Below are 23,237 nucleotides of genomic sequence, written 5' to 3'. Positions count from 1 at the left end.
AAACCTACCATTTTGGGGATTAGTCTGATTTGGGAGCTGGGAACTCAGCTTCAAAAGAGGGAGTTCACTTAAGGGCTGATCCGAGGCTTGAATGATGTGGTGCCACGCACCTTCTCATGGCCTGAGAGGTGTTCACACATAGTAGAACTATGTTGTATTGTTCATTAGAGGGATCAGTGGTACTTAAGGAGGAAGATGTAATTACAGGGGCAGAACGGTAAATTGGCCTGATGTAATTACAAGCATCTGTGAAGGGTCATCGTACTGATGATTGGTTATATCCAATGGACATATAAATATATCTATGGCATATCTATGGCAAGAAGAGTTCAACTGTCGGTCTTTAGTAGAGTGCCTGGCAGTTAACGGATGGTGGATATCATGACTAAAGAGTTTAGTCAACTATTCACGTACCGTTGGAGTTTCGAGCCATAAGTCTATAAGGTCCCCTTGGTAGCTTGGATACAAGTTGAGAGTCAGTTTTTGAGTCAATTTGAAATGTTCAAATTGACAAGAAGGAGTTTAATTATATATGATATAATTGAATGAGATACATTAATTTGGAGGAAAATAGATATAAATATGATTTATATCTAGTAGATGAAAATATTATAATTAATATATGATATTAATTATATGTTATGAATATGATAAGATCACATTCATTGGACGGTTATAAAGGAAATGGGAAGGCGCCTCTTCTGTTCTAAATAACGGATTAGTGCGTTAAAAATGGCAGACGGTGTGTTGATCTCGGGGTGCTCGGAAATTGTGAAAAGACAGTGTCATCGTTTAAAATCAGTGCCTATACGATAGTGACTACATGATCGCTTACATATACAATATTCCTAAGCGATCGTTTAGCTCCCGTATTTACTAAACGATCGTAGACGATTGCTTAGTTTTTCCTACGCAATCATTAGGACGATCGCTCACCCTTTTCCTACACCATCATTTATATAATCGCTGACCTTTTCCTACAGGATCGTTTAGACGATCTCTTACTTTTCCTACACGACTGTATATTTCACCTAAACGATCAAGCATCTTGTCTATGTGATAGATGACCTCTTCTCCCACTTGCTTGATCGTTGTGTACGGTCTCTCTTCCTCTTTCCCTCTACCAAATCCGAACAAAGCCCACACTTTGGATTCTCACTCCAAGAATACTGAGGGCTCTGAGTGGTGTTGTCTTCTCCGTTTCCTTCTTTCCGAGTGGTGATTGTTCGAGGTAGACGGTTGGGCTTCAGACTCGCCGTGAAGAAGAAATCTTCATCTGGTATGATTTCTTGATCTCTTTAGCATTATAAAAGTATGTTTGAATGTATATGCAGTAATTTTGTCACAATGAATTGGAAAGATCGGCTTCTGCTCGTAGGTACTCTTGAATAAGAGTTCCTTCACTCTTCACCACGATTAGATCGTAATGTTTTTATCTTTTTACCTAACAAGTTTTCAACTTCAGTCTTATATTTCTTGAACTTTACAAGTGCTTCAGACTTATGTTGCATTAGGTATAGATACTCGTATCTTGAATAGTCATCTATAAAAGAGATGAAATATTCATACCCTCTTCGTGCTTTTACATTCATCAGACCACAGAGGTCGAAATGTATAAGTTCCAAGGCTTCTTTGGCTCTATAACCTTTTCCAATAATAGGTTGTTTTGTCATCTTGCCTTCAAGGCATGACTTACATACAGGTAAAGAATTTTCTTATAAACTATTTAGAAGTCCATTTTTCACCAATTTCTCAATCCTATTGAGATTAATGTGACCTAACTTTAGATGCCAATGGAGGACATTTTCTTTAGGTGAAATCCTTGGTCTCTTAGCAGTTATTGTCGTTTTGAACATTTTAGTACATATAAGTTACTTTCTTTCGAAGAAAATTCTTTCTCCATTAAGTTTTTGAAAATAAACACTTTACTTCCGGAGAATGAGAGAGAATAATTTTGTTCAATCAAACAAAAAATAAAGATTAAATTCCCTTTCATATTAGGAACTGCATATACGTCATCTAATAACATATATCGTTTCTTGTGCAAAAGTAACTTAAGCCTACCTACGACAATAGCTAAAACGGTCTCACCAGTACCAACTCGAAGAGTCATCTCCCCAACTTCCTATTCTCTTCAGGAATTAAATCCCTAATAGGAAGAACATACGTGATTAATAACTCCTGAATCAACTATCTAGTCAGAATCGTTATTCTCTACTAAGCACGACTCCAAGACAAGTAAATTAGATTTACTATCATTAGATCTCTTCATATTCTGGATAGTAGTGGGATCAGCTTGAACACCCTTAATATGAACTCCAAGTTTTTCCTCCAAAGTCAAACTTCTTTGATAAACTTCACTAGAGTTGGCAACTTTTGCCCCCTCTATTTGTCCCTTCACATTCAATACGTATCGAAGTCCAAATAGGTAGCTGACATTAATGGTTTTGTCTATATCAACCTCATCCTACTTGAATTATTAGGACACTCGCTTAAACAACTCTTGCATTGATTGCATGATCTTATGCGCAGTGACCATGCTCTCAAATTTTTTGGCCAAGGCATTGGGTATGCTCGCCAAGATGTGAACTCCAGCCTCAAGTTTGGCCTTCGTCCACCTTTTGTATGCATCACGAACATTTCTTCTTGCATCAAGGGTTGGAACTGGAGGACATTCCTCAGTCAAGACGAAGTTAAGGTCGTTAACCACGAACATAGTTTTAATTGATTATTTCCAAGTTCTGTAATTGAATTCGGTCAATATTTCAATATTAAGAAGGTTCATGAAAGGGTTAGTCATCTTTGCCGATACAAAACAAATTACTTATTTTAGACAGTTATGTAAAAATTCATTTTAATCCAATCAGTTTAGCAAAAATTAATAATGAACCCAACATTATTCCATTTTGCAATGATGCTTCAACGATTTAGGATAAAAGCCATCAAAGGGTGGTCAGTGACCCCTTCCCTGAATTGAGACACTTCTCAACAAATCATTACACTAGAATAACTCTTATTCTTATAAAGATTAATCACCATCTAATTGGTCAATAAATCATTAACTTGTTTAACAATTTTTGTAAGTGTAACCCTTCATTCTAGACTCTAAAGTTTCATCCCAATGAGTCAACCAAAGGGAAAAGTCGATTAGGAAAAAAGCTAAAGTGATCCTATCCAGAAACAATTTCTAAAGTTTTCCCCTAATATTGACCTAATGCGCAAACCGTCTGAAGAGGGATGCTTCCAGGGCGCCTCGAGGCCATGCTAGAAGGTCTCACAAAGCAAACCAATAAAGGAGATCCTAAGACATGTTGACACATATCTTTCTCCCACTTACTATAAACACTCTCTCAATTCACCTTGATATTGACCTATGTAAACACCATCCGAAAGGGGAAGCTCTCAGAGTGCCTCGAGGCCAAGCATGAGTCTCATGGTGTGAACTTTTATGGAGTAACCGAGTGGAAAAAATTGACATATCATATATCACTTTTTCCTCCCACTGAGTATTTTACAAAAATGGGTTTAACACTTACATTGAATATTTCAACAATATTATGCTTACAAAAATGGAAAAAATTAACCAAGTCTTTGTTATTTTGTTCAATATAATGCGAATATTTCAACAATATGTGACTTCATTTGTTATAATTTTAATGAAGTCAATCACTTATTGCATGCTTATAAAATATTTACCCAATTCACCTTCTAGGTCGGTTCCTAGGTAGAGGTGTTTCGTTTTCGTTAGCTTAAATACCTCAGCCTAGACAGAACTTCCTTAGACAAAGGTCCCTTATGGGTAATTATTTTATAAATTTAATCTCTTATTGAAATTCATTTTCATCCAATTAAAACGAATTAAATGATTAACCTATTTCTAATCTCATTAGAAACTTGTTTAACATAAGTCTAGGTGAATTAATTTTAAACCATTTTAAATTAAATTTGACCTATGTTTGCATGCAACTCTTTATTATAGATTTTAATTCTAATTTCATTATACTTATAACCATTATAAACTAATGAATAATAAAATCTATAACTGCATTCAAAGACATTGATTAAATATAACATTTATATTTATCTAAGTAAGGTCATGCTCAATGCAAAATTTATTTTAATTGAAAAAAATAACACTTATATCTAACAATTATTAAGCACACATATCCATCATATCATCATAAATTATAACAATTCTAACCTAGTATGATGCATGAATGATAACTTGTAGACATACAAGTTATAGTAGTCTTTTTCTTAGAATAATGAAGGAAGGAAAGAAGATTATGCATCAATCATGCCTAGAATTCATGGTAAATATCAAACTGACGCTAAAGTATCTCAAAAGCACCCGCTGACCGCATATCATGAGCATATTGCACCAAAAGTATTTATTTTGTAGATGACCGCAGAAGAAGCCACGTGCGTTGATCTTCCAAAGAACAAACAGACGATTGCATGCCTCAGGATATTTGAAATTGTACCAACAGATTTTATGTCAAGCTTCTAGAATGTTGACCATGTTTGCAGTGCTGACATTCGCACTTACCATGTCAAACGATGATGACGAATCAGAGCAGGAATATCAACAAAGAACAGCACGTGGTTCTATAAATAGAGTCTTGATGCCAAGAAGATGGAATCCTCAGAGAGTTTACGAGAGAGAAATCCAACTCCATTTACTCACCCCGATTCATCATCGGACCCTCACCAGAGTAAGTGTCTACGAGGGCCTTCTCCATTCAGCTCAACCATCTCAACACCAGTAGCCTAGACATTCACATTTTGAGAGCAAGAAATTGCTACCAACTACTTCTTCACCTTATTCTTTTATCATTTTGTGTTGTACTGCATTGTAATTTAAGAAACTATTCACCTATATTCAACAACTATATTCCTATCTTAATATCATCATGTCTTCATTTCCTCGACCATTCTAACCTTTGTCATGAGTCATTAATTTCAACGGGGTAAGAGGGAAGCTTAATATCATGAGCTAAGTAGAATCTAAGAAAATTATCTTGTTCGCTTAATGCAAGGTCATTTAAATGCCGGTCTATGAACACTCACAGAGACAAGTAGCTATAACTAGCCTAATGAGAAGGAAAATAGTTGTGGAACTCATTAAGCAGAGAAAGAAATATTTCTAGAGATAGAAACAACCTTGCACTCATAACAACTTCATTCATGCGTCATAGAGATATGATAAGTATGACTGGCCATCGAAAGGTGTGCGATAATTAGAAGTGAGCCAGGATAAGTTCCTACGATAATGTTTAGTGATGCGGTATTACTCTTCTCCCCGATCTTGACTTCTCCATACATTTTATCTTCATGTTAAAGGTGTTGTTTTCTATGATCTCTATTTACAATGATATCTCACGAGCATCTCTGACAATTTAGAACTAAGTTAATTGCATGTTTTCAACTTCATTCTTATAAATTTGTAACTTTGCCACATACTCACAATTATCTGTCTTGATTGGTACAAATCCCCGTGTTCGACCTTATGATACCTTGAGAAACTCGCAACCAAGTTGACCTGAGAACGAGAAAACTTGTGATCGACACATCACTACACTTAGACACAGAATGCAAATAACACAAATGTACCTTAGTGTAGACCAAAATCAACGCATATTTTCAGCGCAACAATGAACATGCTTAATGTACCATACATCTAAAATAATATAACACTTATATTAAGATGTATGAGCATGCAAATTTAATCATGCATCCCAAAAATATAACACTTAGATTTTCACATGATGCATGAACATGTTTATCCTAAGATGAGATTTTGAATCTAAATGGCATACTTTATGCACCATTCAAAAATAATTTAAATCATACATCTTATGCATAATTAAATTAACAAAATAACAAAGTTGACCAGCTATTGGCATTCCTAGAAAATCAAATAAAATCTAAAACCCTAGATTTTAAAAAATCCTAAAAGAAAACAGAAAAAGATTAAAAAAAAAAAAAGACTGCTTTTGTTCAACGACGACGCGCCTCTTCTCCATGTCTTCATTATGCAAATGTTGAAATTGATTTGAAATTTTTTAAATCATTTTAAATTTATTTTTCAATAATTAGTTGAGAGGTGGTTGACCAAGAATCACCCCCAAAAAGAAAAAACGTTGCTCTCATTTTATTCTTTTATTAAAATATCAAATTTGCCCTTATGTTTATGAATAACTTTTTGCCCTTTTAAAATAATTTTCTAAATCGGACCTGTCATTTTTATAATTTGATAATTCTAAAATCACTTTTGAAATCAAACATAACTATTTCAAATTACTTTTAAAAGACTGAAACCAAACATCAATATGCCCGCGTGAAAATAAAATTACAATTTCTATTTTAGGATATGGGGTTTGATAATTCTAAAGCCTTTTTTTTCTTCTTTTCAATTTGATTGTTTGTGACCAGTAGGGCAGAGATCTTTTCTATTAACATTTGAAGGGGGTTCTTATCTTACACACCAAAAATAATTACAGGCAGAATCTTCTCCATGATTCTCTAATCTATATATTTATCACCAACTCTTTTCTGCTGGTAACAAAAAAAAAAAAGAAAACACATCAGATTGTCATTTTAGACCTCTACACTTCAAATCACCAAAACAAAATGAAAAAGAAAAACAGTGGAGAAGATTCAAATTAGAAAGGAGCCAAAAAAAAAAAAAATCAATAGGCAACGCACCTTCAAAATATGACTATGAACAGTAAGATCATCTAATGAATGGTAAGCCTGATTCTCTTGGTATCATCGAACAAGAAATTCGTCTGTGGATTCGATGTTACCGAGAAGGTCGAAAGATTTGTTTCTCAGAGAGTCTTTGAGGATTGTAATCTGACCTTCCCTCAGAAGTATGTCTTCCTCAAGAGTTTCAATCTTCTTTTTCAATAGATTAACCTCCGAGTTAAGTAACATATTTTCTTCACTGTATTGTTTCACTTGGTCCCACATAATGTCTCTTTCCTCAGAAATCTTTGGCACAGTTCCCCTAATGATCGCTAATTCTGTAGTAGATTCTTCAAGGTCATTTTGTAGCCGGTTCACATTCTCGTCTCTTTTCAAAATCTGTATCGACTCTATCGATTAAGCACTTCATTATATTTGAATTGTTAAACCCGAGGATTAAATCAAGGAACCATTACAGGAACCAAAAGTCTAACTTCTTACTAAAGGTTTGAGCATGAACAATGGAGAAATTACCTGAAGTTCTTGATCTTTAAGCTTGTGTGTAATGCAGGATATGTTGTCTTGTGCACTTTGTACTTCACATCTAAGAATGTGGTTTGCTCTAGCTGCCGTTGCAATTTCCCCTTGCAGCTGCTCAATTTCCAGCTCCTTAGAGTAAAGCTTCTCTCTCAACAGACTCGTTAGTAATCTTTCTGCTTTGAGCTCAGATTTTACGACATCCTGCACCAGAGAAAAAACGATGAACAAAGGTTTGTTTCGTAGGGAATCTGAAAACAAATGTGTTAGATATTATATTTATAAATCATAAAACTAGTTGTAGTTACTCACTAAATATTAGTTAATAAACCATTATCAATTTATTTATGAATATGTTTTATGTTAAAACAAGTTGTATAAATATTATTAATTTAACATTACACAGTTTTTAAAACAATGAATTGAGTTCATAACATGATATATTGTATTTCTAAAAGTTTTATCTTTTATTTAATATAATTTTACATTTTCAAATTTAAAATTCAAAATCTGGATACAATGAAAACAAAAAAAAAATATTGATTTTAGAATTTCCATTATTTTGATCACAAAATCCAAAAACTGTTTTCAGAAATAGAGTTATCTACATATTTGTTAATCTCCGAGAATATTAAAACATAAAACAAAATCTAGATTGCCAATCAAACCTACCCTAAAATTCCCTTATCAAACATCATAAATCTAGACGACTTTAAATAAAATATATTGACATTATGGATGTTGGTACTAAATTCAGTAGAATACCTCTGTAGCTTCACAATTTAATTGCATTGACTCATCTGCATCTACACACTGAGAATGGACTTCCGAAGCAGCTAGGTTGGATTTCTTATGCAACAATGAAGATGATATCTTTAAACTCCGTTTTAAGCTTTCAATTCCACGCTTCAATCCTTGAACTTTCATCTCAGATTCAATAAAATATAGCCCATCCAAGTTGTTCTTCACCACTTCCACCCCCTGCATACTATCTGAAAGACAATGAACTCTCTCTTTTATGAACTCAAATAATTCTGCACATAACTGGGAGCTTTCATTTAATAATGTTAGCCCTTGATGTTGTAGACAATCAACACGTGCTAACATTTCGTCATCCAGCTTGATGGTTAAAGCACCATTATCTCTCCCGTTATGCTTTAGACGGTTGAATATGTTTATATTTTCATGCCGTAGTGAATCAATTTCAAACCTGCAAGATTCTAGTTCCTTTCTCAATCCCAATTCTACTTCAGTTAACCTTATTTGCTCCATCTGCAATTTTGCCACATGCTTATCGAACCTTTCAATTTCTGTTTTCTTTCCTAATTCATGAGTAAACCTTTCCTGCAATCCGTTGATTGTTTTCTGCTGGTCACAGCAAGTCCTCGTAAACCTCGTTGTCGCTTTATACAACTCCTTGCATTCCTTATCCTTCTCCTCAAAATTTCTCTTAAAGGATTCTCTATCTTCTTTAGCAGTTTTGTACTTATCCTGCAAGTCGGAGAAATTCTGCATCAAAATTTGGTTTTCATCCCGTAATTTGTCCATCATTACAGACAAGTCCTTAACTTTTTGCTCCGAATTTGACATTAAGCTTCTATTCTCTTTGTCCTTCTCATTAAGAAGAGAAACTTCCCTTTGTAGAGATACATTCTGTTCTGCTAGCTCCCGAACTCTTTCACGAAGCCTTTGTTCTTCCAACTGGTACTTTTCTAGCTTTAATGACCAGTCCTTCGACCTCCTGTCCAGCTCTTTCTCCAGTTCTAACTGCAATTCAGTCTTTTCTCTATCCAGTTTCTTAGTTTGAGAATCCAATATTTCCTTTGCCAGTTTCAGTTCTTCCTTTGCAGAAGCCCTTTCCGTAATTTGGGACTGTAGAAGACTTAAAACCTCAAGTGCTAAGCTCATTTTCTCCTCAGTAATATGTCTAATTGTCTGAATCAAACCTGAAATTCCCGTCCTCTGTTGAAGAAAGCTTTCACGGTCACGTTCTTCTCTGAACAGGATGACTCGCTCCTTTGCCAACTTGATTCTCCTCTTGAGTTCCCCATCCATATCCTCTTCAGTTTCAACAAGGTTTAACATTTCACTATGATTTATTAAGTTCTGTCTATGTAAACCAGAGCTCTCCATATTAATTCTATCAGTAGCTTCGGAAGGTTCATTTACTGAATAGAATTTCGGCGGAATCACATTCACATTGGAACCATAATGCTCATCTGATGATCTATCATGTATATCTTCTACAGTGATTGGCGGCATACTGTTGTCAAATCCCTTTGTATTTGTTTTAGGAATTCCATGAGATTGGGAAAGTCTCTCAATTACATTCTTCGCTATGGTCCTTGGAGATTCATGCCCAAATCCATTTTCAGCATACTTTGCAGGAAAGAAGTGATAATTTGAACTCGGAAATTCTTCAAACGGATGACTCGTTGTCTTTTCATCAATAACATATTTTGGCGAAGTGGGTGCTGTACATCGACCTCGTGGGGGCCGCCTCCCACTACCATTTCCAGGGTAATTTCTCGAAGGAATACTCTTTTGGGGTTTGCTTGATTCTTTCTGTTGCTTTCCATCATCAATATATCGATCCAAGATTTTGCTTGAGACATTACTAGAGGAAGTGGAAGAATTTCCAGAAGACTCACCATAACTTTGGCACGAAGAAGCAGATGCAGAACAAGGCCTCTCTGGTACAGCTCCATAATCATTATATGGTATCTCAAATTGCTTTGCCCTACACTGTCTTCTTAATGGTGGTGTTTGACAGCTAGAAATACCACAGGCCAGATTAATCAGTTTTAAGCATTGAAGATTTGATCAAGAAGGATTAAATGACTTGAACGTAACACCAATTTTATGGAGAGCACTAGGCAAAAAATTCTCATCTTGTTCTTGAAAGATAATTGGTTTAAGCATTACCGGTTTGAACGTTCACATTGCTGGTCTGAAGTGCCAATGAAATTACCATATGGAGATCTATTTTTATCCTTCGACCCAGAAGGACTCTTATGCTTCCCACCATCAAGCAATGACGCTGAAGACAGTGAGCGACTTCTTCTAAGACCAGTACCTGCATTCAGTTCATCAATATCAGGTTCACTCTTTCATAATTTGGAAGAGAAACTCCTGTAACTACATGCTACATTGTCCAACCCACCTTCAAATGGCTGGCCTGTGAAATCTTGTTTCTCTGTTTTTGATGGAGAAACTTCAGTACTGCCATTGCTGGGTGCTGAAGATCTGAAAAAGAACAATTTCTTCATTGTATGAACTCTACACTGGATTTACTTTAACTAGTGAAGTCTATGGAAACTTGTCCCCTGCTCTTCGCTACCAAACCTTCCACAAACGAAAAACAATTTCCTATTAGCATCCATCAGTACATAAATTGTGCGAGAGAGGTAAAGATGTATGGATAAATGTAACCCCAACGGAAGCAAATTAACAGATAAAAGATTAGAAAAAGGAACTAAGTTGGTATTTATTTAATTACATCCATAGAAAAGCCAATAGCAAATTAAAAAAATAAACTGAAAAAATCCCAGAAATCGTATGTAATAGTCTATTGACTGAAAACTCAAAAAGAATTACAATGAATTAGCCAACCACCATCAAGCTACCAACAAGAATTTGCAAGAATTAATGAACTACAAACGAGAAAACCCCAGATATGTCATATAATCTACACTCACCATCCACCAATTAAATTTAACAGATAAAAGAAAAAAGCTAATGACACACTGAGCTCGGTCAAAAGGAAAAAAACAAGCAGCCTTCAGACGAAGCAAAGTTTTATACTAAAAAACAAATGAACAGGAAAAGATCATCTTATACTGTCCCCCCCTAAACCTCAGTTACCGATATCAACTCAGCGTATTTCACGGAAATCAAATTCCAACTCCGATTCTTTCCTTCTCCTCCTCAAACTAAAAATAAAGCAGCAACATCTCATTATCAATCAATCCGCTTCACTACTCATAACAAAAATCAACAATCAATTTCAAAATAAGAACAAGAGTCAGCGACTTACCAAATAAGATGCCGAAGAGAAAAGGATTGCCAAGAACACAGTGTGCTAAGAATCGAAGGAGAATGGTTGGAAAGCGGCGGTGAGAAGAAGAGTAGAAGCCGGAAAGTGGGCGGCGACGGCGAGAGAAGCAGTGGAGGGGAAAAAAGTGGGAAGGAAAAAGGAATTTCAAGTAATGATAGGAAAAATCGTTTTTCGAAAACGTGGAAGGGTAATTATGTCAAATCACAATAATTTCAAAAGTTTCAGTTACGCTGATATATATATATATATATAAGCACGCAGCAGGCGCGGGGGTTTATGTGGACATAATCCTCTGCTCTCGATTACATTGTAACTTCTCTTTTATTTTACTACTTTAAATCTCCATTACGCCACTTTTTGATTTTTAATATATATTTCTTTTCTTAGGGAAAAAAAAATGAAAAAACACTTTTTGGTTCATGAAATATTATAGAAATAACAATTTAGTCCATATACTTCTAAATTTATAACAGTTGTTTAAGACTTTAATAAGTATCAATTTAGTCGTTGTACTTTACAGTTTATAACAATTTAATCCTTATTATGAAAAATATTAAGATTTTTTTTTCATAACAATTTAGTTCAGAAGTTTTAATAAGTATCAATTTATGCATTGTACTTTATAATTTGTAATAATTTAATCATGAAAAATATTATTAAGATTTATGAAATTTATTACCTATATAGTTTGATAAATTGATTAAGGGTTAAGTTTATTTATAAATTATAAATATTAAGTTGTTACCAATATTTGAAATATCAATGTCGGTGGAAATATCGAGATTCCAATTTTATGGAAATATCAATGTCAAATTTAATGAAAATTGATATAATTAGTTAATTAAACTTTGATTGTGGCTTAATTAGATTATAATTGACCATTTATAATCATCATTAAGTAAGACAACATTCAAATGTGTATTGTAAATATCTATGTAAATAGATGTAATAGTAGAAATTTAAAAAAGAAGTAAAAAAATAATATAAAGTTTATGAATATTTTGAGGTGAAGTGAAGTGAAGTGAAATTTAAAGTTTTGGATAGTAAAAGAAACAACGTATTAATCCTTTCTTTTAGGCAACATTAATTCAATTTTGAGGTGAAATAAAGTGAAAATTTAATGAAAAAAGTTTGAATGAAGTTACAAATAAATATAAGTTCTTTTTTGTGGGGTTTTTTGAAATTCAATTTATTTGGAAATGAAAGTTTTGAATTGAAAACAAAGTTGCAAATTGAGAAAAGTTGAAGATTGGAAAAGGTAGGACATTGAAAAAGCTTCATCATTCTTTAAAAATATTATTAGCGTGTGAAACTATAAAATTGCGTGTAATAAGGACCATAAAACTAAAAACACTTAGACTGAATTAACGTAGCTAATTCCTAAAAAAAATCAAAATTTCAAAATTTCTCGAAAGTTCTTGAAATTTTGTCGAAGTGGGAGGAAAAAACGAAATTCTCCCTACCAAAATTTTGAGATTTTGTTCAAAATTTTCCACTCTGGTTGTTACATGATCAAAATTGATAATTAAGTTTATGAGACTTTTCATGGTAGGGACTAAATCGTTGTATGTTAAAGTTTAAAAACTAAATTATAACAAATATTGAAACTACATGGACTAAATCGTTACAAATCAAAGTTTAGAAACTAAATCGTTACTTCTATGAAAGTGGTCAAAAATTGATTTTTAACAAAAAAAAAAAAAATCCACTTTGATTTTTTAATGTTTAAAATTAAAATGTCGAGTATGAAGGAAAGTTAAAATAACTCATAAGTAATTGATATATACTAAATCTTAGTTTCAATGAATGGCTCCAATGGAAAGTTAAAATTAAAATGTCAAAGATTTAGTGGAAGTTGGCTACTGAAGGGATTCGATGGAAAATTAACGACCTCCTCCATCGACTGACTCCAATGAATCCCTTCAGTGACCAACTCTGGCGATCACTCTGACAACCAAATTTAGCATCTACGTCTGGAGATCACTCCATTGAAGACCACATCCGATGGCTAACTTCGACGACGACTACCTTTAGTGATTATCTCTAGTGACCGCCTATGCAGCCTACTCCAGTGGTCAACTCACGTTTGAGAACTAATGCATAAATGAATTTCAAAGGTAATCGTAACAAATTGTCTAAATTGATTGGCTAATGAAAATTTAGAAGTTTGATTGACTCAAATTATTAGTTCCACATGATATTCATCGAATGAAATTTGGAGGGTATAAATTGATACACTTACGAAAATTCAAAGTTTAAATTGATACAATTATTAATTTATGATTTATAGTATAAATTAAAATTCTCCATGATTTTTTTTAATTCAACCACATATTAGGTAGAAGTATTTGAACCTCGGACTTCTAATTTTTGGTCATAAATATCTTAACAAATTATGATAGACTCAAGTTGATCTTTTGTTTGTTTAAAATTCTCTTTCAAATAATATACTACTTATCACATGAAAACTTAATAATATTAATGAAAATAATAATGACATTGAAATATTTAAATAAAATAAGTAAATAAAAACGTATTATTAGGAAGAAAAAAAAAGAAAAAAAAACCCATTGGCATTTACAACTAAAAAGATTAGGATATCCACAGGCCATGTAATTATAACCACAACATTGAACGAAAAATAGAAAATCAATAAACAAATTTAATTCGGCATCTTTGGATCTCGTTACAATTGTTTGATTTTTTTATTAAAAAAATAGTTGTATAATTATAATAATAAATCAAAACCTTTCACCACCCTCAATGATGGATAGCATTGTCACTGTTTTGTTGTATTAATTATATTTAGTACTTTGGTGGTTCTTATTAAAATATCAAATCATAATTTGTCACATGATAATTATTTTTTATAAAATATTTTATTATTTTAATTTTATATATGATTGTGAATGAGATGCATAAAGATTTGTGTATCTTAAAATGCACCAAAGTACTGTTCTTATATTTAATATTTCCATTTTATTTACTATAAAATTATTTTTTTGGAATTCATCTTATTTACTATATTCGAAAGTATTTTAGGAGTGATGCTTTAAAAAATATATTTAAAATAATACATAAAATAATTGTTATATACACTTTAAATCAAGAGAAATTGTTTTAAATGACAAAACTGCTGAAAATATTTTTATATATAGCAAAATGTCATAGTTTAGACAATGGTAGATAGTAATAGACATCTATCAATGTCTATCAATGATAGATGATAGTAGTCTATCAATGGTTATCGCTAGTAGACAATGACATTTTGCTATATTTGTAAATATTTTGATTCATTTTGTTATATTTGAAAACAATCCTTAAATAAATTTTGCAAATATCGAACAAAATATGTTAAAATTCAAAATTTAGGTCTCTTTTGGTAACCATTTTACTTTTGATTTTTTTTTTTTTTTTTTTTGAAAATTAAACCTATAGGCACCACTTCCACCTCCAAATTTATTTATTTATTATCTACTTTTCACCAATTGTTTAAAAAACCAAGTTAGATTTTAAGAACTGAAAAAAATTGTTTGTCTTTGAAATTTGACTAAGAATTCAACTATTGTACTTAAGAAAATATGTAAATCATGGTAAAAAAACATGGATGAAATAGGTTTAATCTTCAAAAAAAAAAAAAAAATCAAATGGCTACCGATTGGGCTGGTCTTCATATGTCGACCTAAGTAGCTTTTTCCTACACTAAAGAATGGACTTTGAACTAATTACATAAAAGAGTGAAGGTCAAATCCGAGGTATAGGGGGGTTTAATGTCTTTTCCATTCTCTTCTTGAGATGGGAAAAGAAATGCTTGAAGAGTTGGAGCCTCTATTCCGAGACTCAACTTTTTAACTAAGCTCTTTGATAAATGAGTTCTTCGGGCAAGGCTTTCTCTAATCTTAGTTATAAAGTTTCAAATCTGTTATACGTTTTGAGCTTTCAAAAATTATTTAATAATTAATTAACTTTTCAGTTAAGTCCAATAAGATGAGTATGACTCAACTAACATAGTGCTTATATTATTAAATTTGAAGTTAGAAGTTCGATTTAAAAAAAAAGACCATCAATCAGGTCCACCTTTCATTTTTGTGTAAATATAGATTAAATCTATTCAATATTATTTTTATTCATTCATCTACCAATTAGATTAAAAAAATTTGAAAGTTTGTGGTTTATTGATCACAAAATTCAAGTTTGTCCATAGATTTATTAATTTTTAAAAACGTTGATTTTGAGAAGGTTGAACTCGACCTATTATAGGTTTTTAAAATTTAAAACTTATTGTAGGTTTTTTTAATTGAAGGTTCAAAAACTTATTATACATCTTCAAAATTACTTATTAGACAGAAAAAAAATTATTTAGAGACTAAAATTTATTATTTAACTAATAAAATAAAAGAACTGTATTATAATTATTACTATTATTAGTATAAGCTGAGGTTTGAGAAAAAAAATACATGTCAGCTACCACTTAAATATACCACATGATCATAGTCACATCATATTTTCATTAGTCAACTAAGATTAGTTGATCATAGGAACTCTTTAGAATTAGAATAATTTGCTAAACTTTAGAGACTAAGGAGCATTTGACGCGTAGATTTGGAATCTTAAACTTGAGAATGTTGGGAGGTTGCAAATTTATAAATATTTAGTTTGTGAAATATTTTCTTGTATTTAATCACCAAATAGATTTTAGACTATTTAAATTTGTCATCTTAAATATTTTAATATAATTAAGTTTAAAATAAACTAAAAAATTAGAAGAATATTTAAAAAAAAATTGAAATAAAGATTTTAACTAAAATTATAATTTTATTTAATCAACTATTTTAATAATTTGATATTTTAATCTTACTAGATTTTTGAAATAAAATTTCTTAGACTTTGTCACTTAACTAATTTGAAAATGATCATTTTTTTACCATAGCACGTTGACTTAAAATTAAAATAAATTAGTATTTTAATATTAAATTCAATGATTCAAAAACTATATTTTTGAGTTTTAAGTTTTTATTTGGTCATTAAGTTGTTTTAAACATTTTAAATCTTTATGTTTAAAAGAATGATTCTAAGTTTTCAAGCTAGTTAAATTGACCAACAAAAAAATTAAAATACTATTAAATTAAATTAGAGCTTTCAAACATATATTGCGTTTGACTTAGAAAAAAATATCTTTCAAAAATTCATTTTTAATTAAATACTTTTGATAAAAACTCATTAAAATAATATATATATATATATATATATGTATATGTATTGCAATTTTTTCTTAAAAATGTTTTTATATACAAATTTGTCTAGTTTGTTAAATACTATTTTTATTAAAGTTTTTCAATGTTGGTTGGTGACGGTTGCCAGAGATGGTGATCGGAGGATGGCCAATAAAGTCGGTGGCTGAAGGTTGGTCAATGGTGGTCGGAATTGGCCAATGGTGACTGGAGGTTGGCCGACGACGATCACCAAAGTGACAGCCAAAGTTGGCCGGTGGTCGTCGCTGAGGTGGCAACCAAAGTTGACCGATGATGATCGCAAGATGTGGTGATCGAAGTTAGTCGGCAACAATCATCGGAGATGGTGCCGGAGTTGGCCGCAATGGTCACCAAAGGTGATATCCAAAGGTTAGTCAACATGCTTCCTAAATTAAATCAAGGAGAAAAAACACTTCAAATCTATGGGGAAAATGATATAGGAAACCAAGACTTCCTACATTCATGCCCCAAACAAGGGTTGGACTTAGGATGCTTAACCCATCCAATCCCAACCCTTGAAATTAACACCCCTAAAGTGTTTTTTTTCCAAACTTTAGAAACCAAATCCATGTAGTAAAAAGAAATTACAATTAACCAATAAAACAAACTAATGATATGAATTACAAAAGGAATATTTGGTCTGAAGACAAGCATGTACAACTTCCACAGATGAATTTGAAAAAAAATTATCTTCATCTGCCTGAAAATAAGATTTTTAGCTAGAGGAGAGAGACAGCTTTGAGCTTTTTTTTAATCCATAAATATTTGGACCAACTTACGTACATCTCAACTAATCTCACGGGACAACCCACCTAACCTTACAACATTTAGGTGTCAAGAAATTTCTAAGGAAATTAATTTTTAGGTAGGTAGTCACTATGGATTGAACCTTTGAGTTGTTCGTCATCCTCATTTAGTACCATTGCTTCTGAAGCTCCTCTATCGTCAAAAATCTGCAAACAAAATCTATAAAAGGGGGGTTAAATATCATTTTAGTCATTGTATTTTGAGTTATTGTCCTTTCAATAAACCTTAAATGTAGTCCTTCAACATTAAATTTTATCAAGATTAAATAATAATATTAAATTCCATACGATAAAAGACACTATTGTGAATACATATGCAACCAAATAACTAAGAACTTAAGATATAGCACAGAAGAGAAGAAATGTCACTTGGTCGAAGAAAAGAATACCTTCGAGACAACCCCTTGTGCTTCTCCGTGGTCTAGAAATAGCTGTCAAATTCAATAGTAAATCAGTGAATACATTTGTATTAAAAGAACAAAATTCATAATAATTTTTAAAAGAATTGCAAACCATTTGAGGAGATTAGAAAGGGAAACAACCCCACTTGAAACACTTCCCTTCACAACTGAATTTGCTTGCCAAGATCACGAAAGATCCTAACGTTTTAGAGAACAAAATTTTCATAGTGTTGGTTTAGTCAGTTTGAAGTCACAATAGCACTTGAGAAGCAACTCTTCTGCATAGAAATGAAATTCTTTACAATTGCAATTATGAAATAAAACAAAAGAGAACAAAGATATGTCCCCCTTTGCACCATAAAATATCACCTACAAAACATCTAACTTAAACTAACAGAATGGCCTAGTCTAAAGCAATCTCCTCTCCCTTGGTAGAGATCCTTAACTCTCCGTCTTTCTCCCCAAAAGCTACCTTCTCTTCCATGAAATTCTGGAGTCATTCTCTGCACAAAATCTAAAATGCCTAGAACAATCCTCCCCGTTGTTTCGAAATCTCTCACCATCAGAATCATCAAATGGATGCTTAAAAGAATGAAGAGGTTCATGTCTCTCATGAAATCTTCTTTCGTCGTCATCTAGTTCACCACCATTGTACCCAGTCAATTGACCTGAACGTACAGGGCCATCAAAAAGTTCATCGTTCTCAATCCTTCCTCGAGGATCTATAGCATCATAACTTCTGTTTCTAAGTGGTAATCTTTCAGTCTGATTCCTATTAGGGATAATAGACCTCATAGGGCCATGGTCAGGTGCAGGACCCACATCCCTCAATTCATCAGATGGTGAAAGGAAATGGAATCCTTGTCTTCGGCCTGGAACATACCCACGTATAGGACGCTGATCGGGAGATCTCATCCTATCCGTTCTATAATTTGGAGATCTTCGATGTGTCAATTCAGGGCGTCCACAAAACCTATCAGATCTTTTCGAAGAGAACCATTGGCTAGGAGAGCGAGCTCGGGATCTTACTGGAGATTTAGAATCAATTCTGGGAAAAGTTTTTCTTTGGAATGAGAAGTTCCTTCTTTCCCGGAAGAAAGGTCTGTCTACGTCGTATGGAGGTTGGGGTCGTGCATACATCGGATCCATTGTGTCATCAGCAAAATTCCTAGTGAACTTTTCACCATGTTGTCGATCAAAAGAGCCACCTTCATCCATGCATCTACTTGGACTAAAATCTCTAGGCATTCTGTTAACCATTTTTCCACCTCGTACACCAGGCCCATGTCTTCTTCCAGGTGACTTCCTCCTTGAGGGTCCATGGAAAAAAAAAGGTCCCTCATCCTCTAACAATTCTCTACCACGATGGTTAGCACCACCAAATGGACCATCAGGTATAATCTTATATCGGTTTTGATCAAGACCAGGAACATGGTAATCTATCCGCTGGTCAGTGAATGTTTCAGGAGAAAAGTTGGGACCAAAATCCCATTCCTCAGATCGGTTGTCCAACCTATTGGTACTTCTCCCTCTTCTATGACTAAAATTCATCCACGGTGACTGACCCTGGTGTCTGTCTACAGAAATTTTCTTGGTAATATTACTGTACGCGTCATCTCTGAAAATGAAAGTAGTGACAAGATTAGAAGAAACATAAAAGCAGTTAAAACAAGTTTAAGAAGAAAAACGAATAGAAGAAACTAACTGATAACCTTTCTTGAGGTTGCACATCTGCTCCTTCAACTGCCATGTTGGGTACAAACTCTCTATCCGTATGTGATAAACCTGACCTGACAAAGCTAGATTTTGCCTTACAAGAAGTTGAATCAGTAGATGTTCGATTAAGATTAATTATCCGACTATTTCTAGTGCCTTCATTGATATCCTTTGCATCATCACCATTTACAGACTCCTTTACAGTAGGCAAAGTTAGATCCCTACTCTGCACTACATCTACTGCTACAGCATTCTCAACCTCGCCCTGAGAAAATGTAGGAATCAGTTCCTCATCTATGATTTTGTCAGCAGTGTCCAGGCCCACGAAGTTGTCCCTTTTATCATACTGAGACAATTGGGTTCTTCCTGCAGCCTTCTCACTAATAGTATTCTCTACAGCATGTAATTCTTTCACACAAAGATCTTCATGAACTTGCTCACGAGATTTACTTTTAGTCATAGCCTGAACATCGTCTTCACTTCTATAATCCAAATTTTCTGGTTTAGCTTCCTGCTCCAGAGGGCCTAAAGCAAAAAATTCATGATCGGGCAATCCAACAGAATTGATCTTTTTGTCACTACAACAAGCATGATCCAAAGGCTCAATTTCTCTTTTCTCATATACATGGACCTCTACTTCAGTTTCCTGCATTGTTTCCCGGACCTCCCCATCTTCATAGTCTTCTTCTATATTATTATCATTATCATCAACAGCCTCAGCTATATCCCAGTTGCCATCTGATTCATATTCAGAAATATAAGGATCTTCTTCAAGCGTAGGCTGCTGATAAGATGAATCGAGACTTAAATGAAGATGCTCTTTTGATGGTATGCATGAATAAATAGAGTTTCCTTTATGTTCACTATCTAAAAGGGTTTGCTTTCCACATGGACTAACAATTTCAACCATTTCAGATGAGCAAGCATAAGTTTCGATAGCCATATTCGTCTGAGTGGCTGATATCTGCACTACAGGTGCATCACCAATAGTACAACCCTCCCATGACTCCATTGAGGTATTTAGATCCCATTTTTCCCTGTTTGACTGCAAAAGAGAACCATCACCATCAGACGCTACATTACCTTTGACACACTGGGTGCTACTTCCTTGTTTGTTTAATGGAAAGTCCAGCAACACAGGTTCCAAAGAATTATGCTTCAGGAAATTCAAATCACTCTCTTCAGGAACTAATTTCGGATCCATATGTCCCTTCAAACCTACCGAGACTCCAGCTCCTCCTCCAACTTGACAAATTGGAGGGCTGCACTTTTCTTCAGGTGTTTTTACATCAATTTCTTCCTCTTTGTTACCAGCAAGAGGATCAGAGTTGAGGCTAGTTGACGATGACTTCAACCCCCCACAGATCTCTGGTGATGCATGAACCGTATGTTTTACCGATACCAAGGATTTACCTTCATATTCAACAGAACCATTAATACAAGCATGTCCTCCCACACTGGGTTCTTGAAACTTGACTCCTGGCGTTCCAATATCATTCCGGACTATATCCACACAACATGAATCAGAATCAGGTTTTCCTTTATTCTTGTCAGAAACACAGTCCTGGTTCTTGTTCAACAATGCAGAACTTGTGACTGCACTAGAACTTGAAACTATTGTCACAGATAGAGTCGGCTGCTCAGTCTTTATTAAATTTTCATTGTGAGTCAAAGAAGATAAATCTTTAGATGGAGATGGCCGCTCGGCCTTCAATAAATTTCCATCTGAATGGAATGAAGATGTATCTTTAGATGGAGATGGAGGAAATTGCACTACCAGAAATCTCCTTTTCTTGATAGGAAGACTTGCATCATAATCACTAGCTGACAATGCGATGGGCTTAAAACCAACCTGCATAGTGTCAATAGAACATTTACTGACAATAATTATAACCATATAAGAAACTTGCACGATCTTCAAAATCCAGAAAACATCAAAGAAGAATATTAAGCACCTCTTCACTTTCTGGAACGGTCATTATTCCAAGATCTCAGAGACTTAATACAGTTTCTTGGTCTTTTATCACTTTAATCCAACACCAAATTCTCACTAACTTCTCAGAAGTCACTTTCAAATTCTGCACCGTACGGATACTACCACATTAGTAGTCTTCAAAAAGATTCAATATGCAAAATAGAACATGACAGACATCGTGTTGAAATAATCAATTAATCTGCAAGCGAAAACCAAAGAAATTAGCAATGCAGCACGGTTCCATTGTGAAAATATCATAAAACCAGCATCCAAATCTTAAATAATCCTGCATGCCCATCCTAGCCTATTAGAAGTTCTTGTGTTGAAACTTTAACCAACACAAAAGTTTAGATGATCCACGCCTCGAGATTGGATCAGGGGAAACCCAACATAATGAACCCTACATCAAACTCCAGCAATGAACTTTTGGGCATAATGTTATTAAATCCCAGAGCAACTATGCACAATCTCATAATACTTGCTCGATCTCCCTAATTATTACTCTCATATCCACGCAAAAACTTCTCCATCCATCCAATAAAAAGAACAAAAGATGCCAGATTCCTAACGAACAAGACAAAATTGATGATAAAATTAAAAGGAAGAAAATAAAAGAAGCATAAACCCCCGATCTACACAAACATATTCCACATCTAACCGACCAGCAAATCACCAGAATTCACTTGAATTGCTAGAAGACATCCCAGTATTTGAACAACTGATCCTCAACCAATAACTCAAACTTCAATAAAACTCCCTTCTGCCTCGAAAGAAACATACTCAGCCGCGATTCAAAGAGATTTCTAATCCTAAAGGCAGAGATGCGAACAATACCGAAACGCGGAGATCTAATACGTGCTTGTATTGCTGATGATACCACGAGAGAGTAACAATGGAATCAAAGCAGAATCATGAGAAACCCAAATCGAAGATGACATTGAATTTGTATTATATAGATTCGCAATTCGCAGGAAGAACGGAGATCGAAGCAACGAATGGGATTACCTTCGGGAGATGGAGAATTTCCGTGAAAGATGAAACTCTGGCTCCACGCAAGGTTATATTATATTATAGAGAAGGAATATGGAAAATTAGGGCTTTTTTTTTTTTTTTTTTTTTTTTTTCCCACTTTCATATTAAATAATTAATATTTTAAAATATTAAAATTTAAATTTATGGAATATGACTGTGAAATAGAATAGGGAATCTCGACTTAACCATTCCCCTGAGATGTGAAAGTTCATCCAATATTGTTTGTGGAATTAATATTTATGGACCAAAATTCTCGCCCCTTATTTTTGGAGCCTCTATTATTATCTATATCTATAATATTTATGTGACTAACTAATTTTAGTTTTTTAATGTTAAATATTATTTTGCTCAATATATTTTAAAATTAAAAATCACTTTTAACCTTCGTTTCGGATTGGTGTAACTTTTAAAATAATTAATATCAGCTATGAAAAAAAATAGCATTTGATAAATTTGAGCTTAAACTTAAAAAAGTAGATTAGAGTCTTTGGTAAATAAATACAAAAACATCTCATCATAGATATATTAACTAAAATATATTTATAATCAGCTTTTTATATATATATAATTTTAAATTTTAAATGATTTTTTTAGTATGATAATTTTTTTGTTATAGATTAATTTTTTAAATATTAAGGAAAATAGTTTTATTTAAAAAAATGAATATGGTACGTTTTTTAAAAAAATGATGCATTTGACTCATTACAAATATAAAATAAATTTGGTTAGTGAGAAATAGATAAATGTATAAAATAAATCTTCTTCTCAAGG

The 23,237-nt window shown here is 33.3% G+C and overlaps 2 protein-coding genes across 15 annotated transcripts; both read right to left on the bottom strand.

Moving 5' to 3' along the window:
• Positions 1 to 6,379: 6,379 nt before the first annotated feature.
• Positions 6,380 to 11,504, bottom strand: LOC120080520 (uncharacterized). Of its 6 annotated transcripts, XR_016527095.1 has the most exons (8): positions 11,264 to 11,492; positions 11,092 to 11,159; positions 10,391 to 10,572; positions 10,153 to 10,303; positions 7,993 to 10,000; positions 7,225 to 7,431; positions 6,709 to 7,089; positions 6,380 to 6,555 (listed from the first exon to the last, which is right to left on the bottom strand). XR_016527095.1 is itself a non-coding variant. In XM_039035207.2 (7 exons), exons 3-7 carry the CDS (start codon positions 10,494 to 10,496, stop codon positions 6,772 to 6,774), a joined length of 2,790 nt encoding a protein of 929 aa, XP_038891135.2. In that variant the 5' UTR covers positions 10,497 to 10,572; positions 11,092 to 11,159; positions 11,264 to 11,421; the 3' UTR covers positions 6,380 to 6,771. The 6 variants fall into 6 exon arrangements, 3 of the variants coding, with proteins under 3 accessions (XP_038891135.2, XP_038891134.2, XP_090165969.1); XR_005482537.2 differs by lacking the exon at positions 11,092 to 11,159 and having other exon boundaries at positions 6,380 to 6,558; positions 11,264 to 11,504; XR_005482538.2 differs by lacking the exon at positions 11,092 to 11,159 and having other exon boundaries at positions 11,264 to 11,504.
• A 5,622-nt stretch (positions 11,505 to 17,126) lies between these two features.
• Positions 17,127 to 22,580, bottom strand: LOC120079459 (uncharacterized). 9 transcript variants are annotated; one of them, XR_016527093.1, is made up of 5 exons: positions 22,269 to 22,580; positions 21,415 to 21,537; positions 19,456 to 21,311; positions 17,732 to 19,361; positions 17,127 to 17,489 (listed from the first exon to the last, which is right to left on the bottom strand). XR_016527093.1 is itself a non-coding variant. In XM_039033653.2 (4 exons), the coding sequence occupies exons 2-4, from the start codon at positions 21,436 to 21,438 to the stop codon at positions 18,212 to 18,214; spliced, it is 3,030 nt and encodes a 1,009-aa protein (XP_038889581.2). In that variant the 5' UTR covers positions 21,439 to 21,537; positions 22,269 to 22,580; the 3' UTR covers positions 17,127 to 18,211. The 9 variants fall into 9 exon arrangements, 5 of the variants coding, with proteins under 5 accessions (XP_038889581.2, XP_090165968.1, XP_038889582.2 ...); XR_016527092.1 differs by having other exon boundaries at positions 17,127 to 17,502; positions 22,440 to 22,483; XR_016527094.1 differs by having other exon boundaries at positions 22,440 to 22,483.
• Between the last annotated feature and the right edge of the window lie 657 nt (positions 22,581 to 23,237).

This window comes from Benincasa hispida, unplaced genomic scaffold (genome assembly GCF_027475165.1).
Source record: "Benincasa hispida cultivar pf3 unplaced genomic scaffold, pf3_genome.v1.1 HicScf324, whole genome shotgun sequence".
In the NCBI taxonomy this organism is placed as follows: domain Eukaryota; kingdom Viridiplantae; phylum Streptophyta; class Magnoliopsida; order Cucurbitales; family Cucurbitaceae; genus Benincasa; species Benincasa hispida.
This window is presented reverse-complemented; position numbering and strand designations above follow the sequence as displayed.

Bases quoted from the DNA above. Each gene is read 5' to 3' on its own strand.
- LOC120080520 (XM_039035206.2), bottom strand. From the start codon at position 10,496: ATGAAGAAATTGTTCTTTTTCAGATCTTCAGCACCCAGCAATGGCAGT. The intron at 10,304-10,390 runs GTGGGTTGGACA...AACTGAATGCAG, and splicing joins CACAGGCCAGCCATTTGAAG to GTACTGGTCTTAGAAGAAGT. The intron at 7,090-7,224 runs GTAATTTCTCCA...GAGTCGATACAG, and splicing joins TTAAAGATCAAGAACTTCAG to ATTTTGAAAAGAGACGAGAA.
- LOC120079459 (XM_090309840.1), bottom strand. From the start codon at position 21,356: ATGGTTATAATTATTGTCAGTAAATGTTCTATTGACACTATGCAGGTT. The intron at 19,362-19,455 runs GTTATCAGTTAG...TTTCATTTTCAG, and splicing joins GATGTGCAACCTCAAGAAAG to AGATGACGCGTACAGTAATA.